Genomic DNA, 13,464 nt, shown 5'->3' with positions numbered 1-13,464 from the left:
TGAACTCTCCTCCCCCCTCCAACTTTGCAGGAGGTGGGGACAGCAGCCACCATAAGCCCACACCAGGACCCACAGAAAGAGGCAGGGCCCCCCAGCCTCTTTCCTGGCTTTCTGGTTTCAGTGAGAAAACAGGACTAACACAGAAAATCAAAGTGTCAGGCTGGGGCAGCAACTGGTGCGGTCAGCCACTCACCACCTGGCTAAGTGATTGGATCCCTCCTGGGTCAGAGGACACCACCTACCCATTTCACACGAAGATGCCACTCAAGGCCTGGCTCCCCCCAGAGGCTCCCTACAGAGCCCTGTCCCTTCCCCAGACACTGTCCAGGGCAGTCTAGGTGCTGCACTAGCTTAGGAGGAGAACAAAGAGGCCAGTCAAGATAGCCCTGGGGATGTGGGTCAGTTTTGAGAGTTTTAAGCACAGCTTATGAGCACAGAGAGGTCCGCATCATAAGCTAAGTTAAGAGAGCAAAGACAAGTAAAGCACAGTTTGTGGAAGACTAAGATGCCAAACCTGTTGGAAGGATTGAGAAGTGAAGTTTAAGGACCAACATGGGCAAGAGTAGGAGCCCAGGACACCTGCAAGTTGAACCTGATTCCTGAAGTCCGGAGAGCATGCCTGGGTTCCCAAGGGCAACACCACACTTGGGTGCACCATGGAAATGGGCGCTGACACTGGACTGACTCCACTCAGCAGTGAGTGTTTGCTGTGCACCTTCTGTGTACCGTGCCCGGGACGTGCCAACAAACAAGTCTCCATCACTCAGGAACCCACCAGCCAGCGGGCAAGAGAGTGAGACAACTAATCTCAAGGCATGCTCTGCCATCCATCAGCAAATACAGCCCTGCTCTTTTACAGTTACATCCTTCCAAGTCCCCCAACAACCACCTTCAATAAATCCACCCACAGGCATTGATTAAACATCTAATATGGGGAAGAGCTGACTCATTGGAAATGACCCTGATGCTGGGAAAGATTGAAGGCTGGAGGAGAAGGGGATGACAGAGGATGAGATGGTTGGATGGCATCACCAACTCAACGGACATGAGTTCGAGCAAGCTCAGGGAGATGGTGAACGACCGGGAAGCCTGGCGGTGCTGCATGCAGTCCATGGCATTGCGAAGAGTCGGACAGGACTTAGCGACGGAACAACAACAATGAGGTGACCACAGCAGGAGCAGGTGGAGGGAAACTTGGGTGGGGCGCTAACAAAAAAATAATGTCCTTCTTCTGGGATTTGTAAGCACTCTCCATGTGCCAGACACTGCAAGGGGGAAAAAGTCACAGAAACAGCCCTGCCAGGCTGAATGGAAGATCTGCTCTAAGAAGAGTGGGGCAGGACGGAAGACATAAGAATGCTCCCCAGGAGCCGGGACACTACCGGGAACAGTGGCCCAGCGGGTCATCCGTCCGGCTGAGGCCGGGATCCTCGGGCAAGGGCAGTGCTCGGCGACGCGAGGTCCGATCCCGACGCCAGCTTTGGTCCGAATCCCCCAGCCCCCGCTCTCCGATTCCCACCCCAACACCGACCGCCGATCCGCATCCCGGTTCCCGGCCCGCACCCCGACACTCCACATGGGCCCCGACCCCCGGACCTGCACCCTAGCCCGCACCCCAGCCCGCACCCGGTCCGCGCACGGGGACCCGGCCCACACCGCTGTTCCGATCCCGGCCCGGCGCTCACCTCCGTGATGATGTCGTGCAGGTAGCGGAACGGGGGCTTGTTCAGCAGCTTCTCCGTCAGCGGCGGCCTCCGGATCACCTTGCCCAGAGCCTCCTGCGTCCGCTTTACCACCGCCGCGTTCATGGCCGCGCCCCGTCAGCCGCAGAGCCTAAGCCCCGCTCCCCGGCCGCCGCCGGCCCCGCCGCCGCCGCCGCCGCCGCCGCCCGCTCCGGCCTCGACGCGCCGCTCGGGTTCCCATCCCACAGTGCACCGGAGTCCGCCCAGGCGCGTGCGCCGGGCCGCGGCCCTCGGTCGCCAGGGGCGGCGCGGCCTTAGCAACGGACGCGCCGCGGGGCCCCGCCCCCTGCCCGGCTGCGCGCGCACGCGGCGGCGCCGACGCGGGTGGGGCTGCGTGCCGGCGGAGTGACAGCGCTCAGGCCCCGACCCTCTCAGCCGCCGCTAGAGGAAGATGCTTCTCCCGGCGAGACTGAGGAGACGGCGGGAGGACTGGGCGCCGGCCGCAGCGCTTCCAGGATTCCCGGGACCTGTTTCTCAGGTTTAAGGTGGACTGGACTAAGTTCTCTCGAACGACGCATGCCCTTTCCTGTGTGCTACTTAATACGGCTTCCTGAGCGAATATTAATGTCTCTGCTAGCAGAGACATTACTTTGCCAACAAAAGTTCGTCGACTCGAAGCTATGGTTTTTCCAGTAGTCATGTATGGATGTGAGAGTTGGACTGTGAAGAAAACTGAGCGCGGAAGAATCGATGCTTTTGAAGTGTGGTGTTGGAGAAGACTCTTGAGAGTCCCTTGGACTGCAAGGAGATCAACCAGTCCATCCTAAAGGAGATCAGTCCTGGGTGTTCATTGGAAGGACTGAAGCTGAAACTCCAATATTTTGGCCACCTGATGCGAAGAACTGACTCATTTGAAAAGACCCTGATGCTGGGAAAGATCGAAGGTGGGAGGAGAAGGGGACGACAGAGGATGAGATGGTTAGACGGCATCACCGACTCGATGGGCATGGGTTTGAGCAAGCTCCGGGAATTGGTGATGGACAGGGAGGCCTGGCGCGCTGCAGTCCATGGGGTCGCAAAGAGTCGGACACGACTGAGCGACGGTAATGAACTGAGCGAGTAACTCCCTTTCTCTGAGCCTCTGTTTCTATAAAGCAGGGGAATCCGTGCCAGCCTACCTAGCTCCCAGGGAGGTGAGGACCAAATGATGTGCCAGGGCTGTGTAACCAGCAGGAAGCCACGCCCGTGTTCTGCCGAGTGTTTGTGGTTGTGTCCCATGTGTCTTCCACCCACCGAGCACAGGCCCGCAGTAGGTCCTTCCCACGCTTTGTGGCCTCTCTTTAGTTCTCCTCCTGGATACCTTTGGGCCTCCCTGGTGTCTCAGATGGTAAATAACGCCTGCAATGCGGGAGACCTGGGTTCAATCCCTGGGTTTGGAAGATCGCTGGAAGAGGACATGGCAACCCACTCCAGTAGTCTGGCCTGGAGCATCCACATGGACAGGGAAGCTTGGTGGGCTGCAGTCCATTGGGTCACAAAGAGTCCAACACGACTGAGCGATTAAGCATGATGGAAACCTTTATAGTTTTTATTTACATTCATTTTTGCCATTTTCGAAGTGCTCCATACTTTGTGTTCTTTGCTCATGATGTATCTAGATGTGGCGTTTTTAACTTAAAATTCATATCTGATTATTATTGACATTCAATAAAATTCACCCATTTTACATGTAGAACCTGATGCATTTTGGTAATTATATACAGTTGTTCTATCACCACCACCACCACAACCAAGATACAGAACATTTCCAGCACCCTAAAACATTTTCTCCTGCTCTTTTGCCCTTCATCTCCTCCCCCATGAACCCCAGGCAACTGCAATTGTCATTATAACCATGCCCATCAAAAGATGAATGGATAAAGATGTGGTACATAAACACAATAGAATATTACTCAGCCATAAAACAGAACACATTTGAGTCCGTTCTAATGAGGTGGATGAAACTAGAACCTATTAAACACAGTGAAGTCAGAAAGAGAAAGATAATATTATATTCTAGAGCTAATACCCAAAAAAGATGTTCTTTTCATTATAGGGGACTGGAATGCAAAGTAGGAAGTCAAGAAACACCTGGAGTAACAGGCAAATTTGACCTTGGCATATGGAATGAAGCAGGGCAAAGGCTAACAGAGTTTTGTGAAGACAATGCACTGGTCATAGCAAACACCTTCTTCCAACAACACAAGAGAAGACTCTACATGTGGACATCACCAGATGATCAATACCGAAATAAGACTGGTTATATTCTTTGCAGCCAAAGATGAAGAAACCCTATACAGTCAGCAAAAACAAGACCGGGAACTGACTGTGGCTCAGATCATGAACGCCTTATTGCCAAATTCAGACTTAAATTGAAGAAAGTAGGGAAAACCACTAGATCATTCAGGTATGACCTAAATTAAATACTTTACAATTATACAGTGGAAGTGAGAAATAGATTTAAGGGACTAGATCTAATAGAGTGCCTGATGAACTATGGCCGGAGGTTCGTGACATTGTACAGGAGACAGAGAGCAAGACCATCCCCAAGAAAAGGAAATGCAAAAAAGCAAAATGGCTGTCTGAGGAGGCCTTACAAATAGCTGTGAAAAGAAGAGACATGAAAGGCAAAGGAGAAAACGAAACATATACCCATGTGAATGCAGAGTTCCAAAGAATAGCAAGGAGAGATAAGAAAGCCTTCCTCAGTGATCAGTGCAAAGAAATAGAGGAAAACAATAGAATCGGAAAGACTAGAGATCTCTTCAAGAAAATGAGAAATACCAAGGGAATATTTCATGCAAAGATGGACTCAATAAAGGACAGAAATATTGTGGACCTAACAGAAGCAGAAGATATTAAGAAAAGGTGGCAAGACTACACAGACTACTGTACAAAAAAGATCTTCACGACCCAGATAGCTCACTTAGAGCTAGACATCCTGGAATGCAAAGTCAAGTGGGCCTTAGGAAGCACTACTACAAACAAAGCTAGTGGAGGTGATGGAATTCCAGTTGAGCTATTTCAAATCCTAGAAGGTGAGGCTGTGAAAGTGCTGCACTCAATATGTCAGCAAATTTGGAAAACTCAGCAGTGGCCGCAGGACTGGAAAAGGTCAGTTTTCATTCCAATCCCAAAGAAAGGCAATGCCAAAGAGTGCTCAAACTGCTGCACAATTGCACTCATCTCACACACTAGTAAAGTAATGCTCAAAATTCTCCAAGCCAGGCTTCAACAGTATGTGAACCATGAACTTCCAGATGTTCAAGCTGAATTTAGAAAAGGCAGAGGAACCAGAGATCAAATTGCCAACATCCACTGGATTATTGAAAAAGTAAGAGAGTTCCAGAAAAACATCTATTTCTGCTTTATTGACTATGCCAAAACCTTTGACTGTGTGGATCACAGTAAACTGGAAAATTCTGAAAGAGATGGGAATACCAGACCACCTGACCTGCCTCTTGAGAAACCTGTATGCAGGTCAAGAAGCAATAGTTAGAACTGAACATGGAAAAACAGACTGGTTCCAAATAGGGAAAGGAGTACGTCAAGACTGTATATTGTCACCCTGCTTATTTAACTTATATACAGAGTACATCATGAGAAACACGGGGCTGGATGAAGTACAAGTTGGAATCAAGCTTGCCAGGAGAAATGTCAATAACCTCAGATATGCAGGTGACACCATCCTTATGGCAGAAAGTGAAGAAAAACTAAAGAGCCTCTTGATGAAAGTGAAAGAGGAGAGTGAAAAAGTTGGTTTAAAGCTCAACATTCAGAAAACTAAGATCATGGCATCCAGTCCCATCACTTCACAGCAAACAGATGGGGAAACAGTGGCTGACTTTATTTTGGGGGGCTCCAAAATCACTGCAGATGGTGACTGCAGCCATGAAATTAAAAGACCCTTGCTCCTTGGAAGAAAAGCTATGACCAACCTAGACAGCATATTAAAAAGCAGAGACATTACTTTGCCAACAAAGGTCTGTCTAGTCAAGGCTATGGTTTTTCCAGTAGTCATGTATGGATGTGAGAGTCGGTCTATGAAGAAAGCTGAGTGCCGAAGAATTGATGCTTTTGAACTGTGTTGTTGGAGAAGACTCTTGAGGGTCCCTTGGACTGCAACCAGTCCATCCTAAAGGAAATCAGTCCTGAATATTCACTGGAAGGACTGGTGTTGAAGCTGAAACTCTAATACTTTGGCCACCTGATGAGAAGTGACTCATTTGAAAAGACCCTGATGCTGGGAAAGATTGTAGGCGGGAAGAGAAGGGAATGACAGAGGATGAGATGGTTGGATGGCATCATCAACTCAATGGACACAAGTTTGAGTAAACTTCGGAAGTTAGTGATGAACAGGGAGGCCTGGCATGTTGCAGTCCATGTGGTTGCAGAGAGTCCGACATGACTGAGCAACTGAAATCTGAATGCATATAAATGGAATCTAGAAAAGTGGTACTGAAGAATTTATTCACAGGGCAACAGTGGAAAAACAGACATAGAGAATAGACTTGTAGACATGGGGAGAGGGGAGAAGAGGGTAAGATGTATGGAAAGAGTACCATGGAAACTGACATTACCATATGTAAAATAAATAGCCAATGGGAATTTGCTGTCTGGCTCAGGAAACTCAAACAGGGGCTCTGTATCAACCTAGAGGGGTGGGATGGGGAGGGAGGTGGGAGGGAGGTTCAGAAGGGAGGGGATATATGTATACCTGTGGCTGATTCATGTTGAGGTTTGACAGAAAACAACAAAATTCTGTAAAGCAATTATCCTTCAAGAAGAAATAAATAATTTTTTTTTTAAAAAGCCCATGCCTTTTCTAGTGTGCTGAGTCATCTCTGACTCTGCGACTGCCTAGACTGTAGCCCTCCCACTGCCCTCCACCCCCCGCCTCTTCTGTCCATGGAATTTTCCAGGCAAGAATGGAGCAGGTTGCCATTTCCTGTCTAGGTGATCTTCCCTGCTTATGGATGGAACCATAGTCTCCTGCATCTCCTGCATTGGCAGGCAGATTCTTTACCACTGTGCCACCTGGGAAGCCCTGCCTTTTCTAGAGTTTCATATAAATAGAATCAGGCAGTACATAGTCTTTTGTGTTTAATTCTTTCTCTTATAATGTTTTGAGATTCATTCATATGTCATTCCTTTTGAGTAGAATTCCATAGTACAATTTAGTTATCTGTTCACCAGTTGATGGACATTTGAGTTACTTGTAGCTTTTTATTTTTGTGACTAACACTACGAAGATCATTCACATACAAGTCTTTGCATAAACATAGTTTTCGTTTCTCTTGGATAAATACCTAGGAATAGGATTGCTGGCCTATATGGTGTGTGTGTGTGTGTGTGTGTGTGTGTGTGTGTATATGTGTGTGCGCGCACGCGCACACATGTGCATGAAGAATATGCTTAACCTTTCAAAATACTACCATACTGTTTTTAAAGGAGCTGCACCAGTTTTCATTCCCATCAGCAACAGATGGGCTTCCCAGGTTGTGCCAATGGTCAAGAACCTGCCTGCCAATGCAGGAGACGCAAGAGATGTGGATTCGATCCCTGGGTCAGGAAGGTTCCCTGGAGTAGGAAATGGCAACCCACTCCAGTGTTCTTGCCCGGAAAACTCCATGGATAGAGGAGCCTGGCGGGCCACAGTCCATGGGGTCACAGAGCCCGACATGACTAAGCACACATGCACATACACACAGCAACATATGGGATTTTCAGTTGCCCCTTGTCCCTCGCAACACCTGATGTCCGTCCTTTTAATTCTAGTGATTCTAGTGTGTATGTAATGGTATCTTATTGTGATTTTATTTTGCATTTATCTAGTGATTACTGATTCTGAGCACTTTTCATGTACTTATTGGACATTGATATATATCTGGTGAAGAGAGCCCATCAAATGTCATTTAGGCATTTATTAAATAACTGCTATGTGCTGAGGGCTATCTAGATGCTGGAGATTTTTGCAAGTGGGCTGGCTGTTAGCGATTTTACTGAGAGGCTGAGAGAAGCCTAAGAGTTGACAGCCCTCCAGGGAAGGCAATCAATAACACTGCACGTGTAGAAGTACTCCATGGTCCATGGGGAAGAAAGTTCCTGGAGAACCACACTCTCAGAGAGATTTCCTCCTGGGTGGCCCTTGGTTATTAACCCTGCTTTCCAACTTCCAGGTCCCCCCTTGGCCAGGACGCTTCCATCCTCTGAAACCTGCCTTATCAAATCTCCCTGTCTCCCAGGAAACCCCACTCTCTACCCAAGGCAGCTGTTGTCTTCCCTTCCATTCCCGCTCTCCCAGCCGTACACTTCCCGGAGTCTGGGTTCTTCAATCCAAACTTTAATCCCAGAGCCTCAGCAGAGCAGTCCCTGCAGCATTCGGCACTTTGGTCCCTTGGGTGATGGTGTTCACTGTGAACTAGGCTCCGTCCAGGGCTCCCAGATTCCTGCTGTCCTTCTGATTGTCCACATCATCTTTATCACACACATACTGTGCTTCCCCAAAACAAACCTTCCTTCTTAAACAGTCCATCAAGCCCCTTGAAGAAGAATAAAATAGTTTCCCAAACCGCCTCCTCATTTCTGAGCATCCTCACCCACACTGATGCTAATAATTCACATGACAGTGAAGAACAGTATTCACCCCCTTCCTTCCCCTTCCCCACCCACCACCTGGCCCCACCTCGGGGGTCCCCCCTGAATGTCTGTTATTAAAGGGGAAGCCATTGTAAGGCTGTGCGCTTCTTCCTGGCTGGGCCCTTAGTTCACGAAGATTGGCCCCATGCTCTGAGGTGTTAGGGAGAGAGGGAAGGGGCATCCCTGGCACAGCGTGGCCCAGCCTCTCCCCTATGTGCTCCCCGTGGCCAAACTGGGAGCCCCCTCCTCTGAGCTTTGAACCCCGGCTGTGCTTGGCCTGAGTAGGAGGGGCAAAGGGGACACTCAGGGAGCCCTCTGACCCCAAGTCTCCCCAGCCTGATGCCCAGAAAGTCCACGCCGGGCGGAGCCCTCCTCTGGGCCCCGGAGCAGGCAGGGCTGCTGTGGCCCGTTACCGAGTGGTCTGAGGAGTGGGGGGCGGGCGGGGCGGTGGCGAGCCCTCTGGCCCCGCGGGTCCCCCGAGGAGCCCGGCCAGTGCCACCCGAGGCGGAGTCCTGGCTCCAGTTTCTCCCACAGCCTGGGGATAGCAAGTGGCCTTCCAGGCTGAGGAGGCCTCCTAGAGGCCTGAGGTCACAGGTCCCGCTGCTTCCTGTGGGGCCACAGGAGAGGGCGTGAGATCTGAGGAGATCTGGGACCAGAAGGCAGGCTCGCCTCACTCGACTGAGGGCCTGTCCCGGGGGAGCTGGCTGTGGAGGGTACATGAGTCCCTGTGGGTCGTGTCCTTAACGCTGTCCCTAGGCAAGTCCACACCGCCCGCCCCACCCCAAAGGCAGGCCGGCCCTGGGGAAGCAGGGCTAGCGATGCAGCTGAGGACTCCTGAACAACAACAAGAAAGACACCTGGAACCAGGGCCTCAGGAGTAGGGGAGGCAGGAGGAGGGGGTGGGAGGCCAACTGGAGCCCCCAGTTCTGGGAGCTGGCTGCAGGGGTGGGGGGCTGTCTGTAACCTGAATTCCCTCTAAGCTCCTCATAGTCATGAAAGGATTAGAGAAAAAGGGCAGGGAACATTTTTTTTAAAGTGTCACTCATAACAAAAGATAATTGATTAAATATCAATAACTCGAGAAAATAACAGCTGAGAAAGTGTTTGAAACATAAAAGCCTGGCAGGAGATGCTTCTGAAATCAGCAGTGTCTGAAAGAATGAATGAGATAGCCGTGGCCATGACTCACCCCGGGAGAGAAAGTCCACAAAGCCAGGTGGCTTCCAGCCCCACCTCCCCTTGCCTGAGAGAGGCAAACATTCCTAGAGACAAAGGCCCACAGAGGTAGAGAGGCAGACCCCTGAGCTGCACATCCGAGAAGAGCCCAGAATGTAGGTCAGCCAGAGGGGCAGGCCGGGAGGCAGGTACCAGGAGAGGAGAAGTGGCTGGAGCCTGGGGACAGCCTCCCCAGGCCTGGGGCCCCGACAGGCTCAGAAGAGCGGGCATCACTCTGTATGGCTAGCCAGGCGTCTCGCTGTGTACTCCAACATTGAGACCTCAAGGTAACTGACATCATTCTGTGAAACCCAAGGGGCCTGCCTAGAAGGCATTGTCCCCTCCTCTCCAATTGAACTTGGAAGACAAAACCTGTTATCTGTTCCTAAACTTACTAAGATCATTTCTGCCCCAGGACCTTGGTAACTTGCAGATCCTTTCTGTTGAATAACAGTGATGCCCCAGATACTCACATGGTGGCATCCTTGCCATTGTCTGGGTCTCAGAGATGGCGAAAGCAAACCACATCTGGGACTTCCCTGGCGATCCAGTGGTTGAGACTGTGCACTTCCAATGCAGGGGCACGGGTTCCATCCTTGGTTGGGGAACTCAGATCTCACAGGCCACATGGCATGGCCAAAAAAAAAAAAAAGTAAACCACATGTGAACTCTCCAGCCGCTTATCTTGATTTTCTTCAAAGTACTTACTGCTCTCTGGAAGTGACTTTTTATTCATATCTGCCTTTTTGTTTTCTGTCTTCTCTCCCACACAATCACCCCCAGAAACTCAGTTCCTTGAGACAGGTCGATTTGCCCAGCCCTGAATCCCTACACTTACTTCCACACTGTCAGACATACACAGTACTCAATACCTATTTGCCAAATGCTGAATAGATTATACTGTTAGTAAAATGGCTCTTTCCTAAGGGCTCTAAATAATATGGTTTGATTATAGCACAATTTTAAACGAAAAAGTCAAAGTAATGTGTTATGTAGACCATATGATCTTAGTAATGTTAAGTGTCTCCTGTGTGAGTGTGTGAATAAGTCCAGCAGTTTCAACGTTTCAGACGTGATCTCAGAGTTGAGGTCATGGGACATTTCCTCTGCTTCTTTGTACTTTGTTGTGATTTAGACGTATTTCTCAATAAATAATAGCTTTTCAATAAAAAACAAAAGTTAAAATTTGTTGGAGGAGGCCCCCTCTTAGGGGGAAGCACAGTATTGATGCCTTGTTGGTAAATGCCCTGGATGGCCTCTTCTACCCCGTTCACATGGAACCATGTCCATCAGGGTCACGATGAGACTGGTGTTTACTTGGTCCTGTGGTGAGTTCCCCAAATCAGCAGTGACCAGCTGCCACTTTACCTGTAACCAGCACTGTGATTTTCATCCACTCTGGCTTTTTAAATCCTTCTCTATTTCACCAGGAAAGTAAGGGATTGAAACCAAATAAGTTCAAACACAGGCTTCCCTTGTGGCTCAGCTGGTAAAGAATCCACCTGCAATGCAGGAGACCTGGGTTCCATCCCTGGGTCAGGAAGACCCCCTGGAGAAGGGAAAGGCTACCCACTCTAGTATTCTGGCCTGGAGAATTCCATGGACTATATAGTCCATGGGGGTCACAAAGAGTCGGACACGGCTGAGCAACTTTTTTCACGTTCAAGTTCAAACACCTGTTCCGATAATTATCCCTAAAGACAAACCCTTTTAGAAACGCCCCACAGGAGAGTCCAGGCAGAGCCAGGATTCCACCGATATTCCCACAAGGGAGCTGACGGAGAGACCTTGAATCCATGAAGACACACACAGAATAACGGGGGCGCCTTCCTGGAGTGGGGGTTCATGGCTGCCATCTTATCTGCCCAGGGGAGGGCTGGTTCTCAAACGAAGGGCAGGAATCAGCTGCTGCCAGAGTCCCCAGCAAGCCCTTTCCAGAAAAGTCTGGTTAACTAGTGTCCAGAGTCTGTCTCTGTATGCCCAAAAGCGCAAGGACGGCACACATGTGACTCGGGGCTTCCTGCCAGGGTAGGTGTCACAGGAGGGCAGGCGGGCAGGTGCCAAGCTGGGGGGGGGCGCCACCACCTCCTCCCCATGCCCAGCCCTCCACAGAGCTTACCAACCACACCTGACGGAGGAGTTGAAGCGCACAGCTTCTGTCTGAATTATATAAAGCCTTTTATAAAGGCTTGATATAAAGCCTTTAGAGTTTTCCCCTGGAACTATGCCAGCCTACCACTCCCGCATGACCTGTGGTCTCTCATTGGCTTGTGGGTCCCTTCTCGGGGAGCCTCCTCGGACCTGCATTCCACGGTGCCTCGCCAGGGGGCATGCAGATACCCGTCAGCTTCCTCCGGGCGGTGCTTCAGTGAGAACTGTGTAGCTTGGGTGTACAGTGTCTCCTCCACACTAGAACACAAGGCAGGAGCCGGTTCCACTGTCTCCTCGCTGTGCACGGTGAGTCTCGGCTGAACGGAGCCAAAGTCCGGAACCACGGACGTGGACGCTGTGGACGGCCACCCAAAGCCTGCTCCGCAGGACTGTTGGTCCTTATGGCTCCCGGCTGACTTCCTCTCTGGGGAGACTTAACCAAAAGGGCTTAACCTCACTCCTTGGGAGGACTCCAGGGCGTCCACGTGAGAGTTGGGGATACAGACCCACTTTCCCGGGGACCGCCGCCTAATATAGTTGCTGTCAGGTGCCTGAGGAAGTGGCTCGTAACCTGAGAGTTTGAAGCTGAGTCAAACTGGCCAGCTGAACTGAAATGGTCACAATTTTCATAAGAGGGAGAGCTGAGCATCTGGTGCAGAAGTGATGCCCTGTGAGAAATCACTGCAGCGCTGGAGGGATGGGAGTCCAGCAGGGGGCGCTATCTGCAGTACTTGAAAGGACCCCCCTATCTGTTGGTGGTTGCCAGGGGTTGCCAGGACAGTGGATAAAGACCGTGAAGCCCCGGGGCTGAGAGTCAGAGGACCTGCTTGGCAAGCTGTAGAGAAACTAAAACTCTTGTCTCTTGAAGCCAAAGGTCAGAAATAGCCGAGGCTCTGGTTCAAAAATCATTTTAAAGGCAGTGCAGCTCCAGAGAAGGTTTGTTTCTCAACTCCAGGAAGTCTGGTGTGCCAAGAGGAAGCATCCGATTTGGGAAGGAACGGGACTGAGATTTTGAAGACGAAGACATCTGGATTGATGTGCTCAAATATCTAAAATCCTGCATGCCCCCGGAATCTTCTGGTCTTCCAGAAGTGGTGCACTCGTCCCTGCCAAGGGCTAGAGTTTTCCCTTTGCTCAAAGACGACACAGAGGTCCCTTCACATCAAGCAAGACAACACACGACTTTCTCAGGGTCTTCCCCATTAGCCCCCTGCTGGCCCCAGACCACTCACTAGGGTCAAGTCACAACATCTCCCATCTGGGCCTGCTGGGCCCGCTAAGGAAGCAAGGGGCTGGACCCCACAGGAGCGGCAGGACCCAGCAGAGCCTGGAGACTGTGCATGGGACTCATCCCAGCATGCTTGGTCATCAGGGGACAGAATGAAAAGCTGGATGAGGGAGAGTTGATCAAGATGGGAAGACTTTCCCAACATAGGATTTATGACCCTGGCAAGGGCCCTGGGAGATGGAACCAACCATTTTAGCTATTCGTATGGTTCTTGAAAGCCTACCCAAAGCCGTGGCCTTCACTAAGTGAAGGAAAACCACCAACCCTGCCACAGGAGATGGTAGAGGAAAGGGTCGAAGAGCTCAGAGAAGTAGTCCTGCTAGATTCGATAAAGTAAGGCCAGCAAACCCACCAGCTGACTTGTTTCCATGGAAGGTCCTGGAGGAACACTGTTTTTTTTAATTAATTAGTTTATTTATTTTGGCTGTACCGACTCTTAGTTGAGGCATG

General features: G+C 50.5%; 1 protein-coding gene across 6 annotated transcripts in view; it reads right to left on the bottom strand.

Moving 5' to 3' along the window:
• Positions 1–1,951, bottom strand: part of TRAF3IP1 (TRAF3 interacting protein 1) — a 61,930-nt gene extending 59,979 nt beyond the window's left edge. For 3 of the 6 annotated variants that reach the window (XM_043877151.1, XM_043877149.1, XM_043877152.1), the window contains exon 1: positions 1,686–1,951. In XM_043877151.1, the coding sequence (XP_043733086.1) occupies positions 1,686–1,808 (123 nt within the window). In that variant the 5' untranslated portion in view covers positions 1,809–1,951. The remainder of the gene's footprint in view (positions 1–1,685) is intronic. The other 3 variants (XM_043877150.1, XM_043877153.1, XM_043877155.1) reach the window with 2 other exon arrangements.
• Between the last annotated feature and the right edge of the window lie 11,513 nt (positions 1,952–13,464).

This window comes from Cervus elaphus, chromosome 20 (genome assembly GCF_910594005.1).
Source record: "Cervus elaphus chromosome 20, mCerEla1.1, whole genome shotgun sequence".
Lineage (NCBI taxonomy): Eukaryota > Metazoa > Chordata > Mammalia > Artiodactyla > Cervidae > Cervus > Cervus elaphus.
The sequence above is the reverse complement of the archived record's forward strand: the minus strand, read 5'-3'. Positions and strand labels throughout refer to the sequence as shown.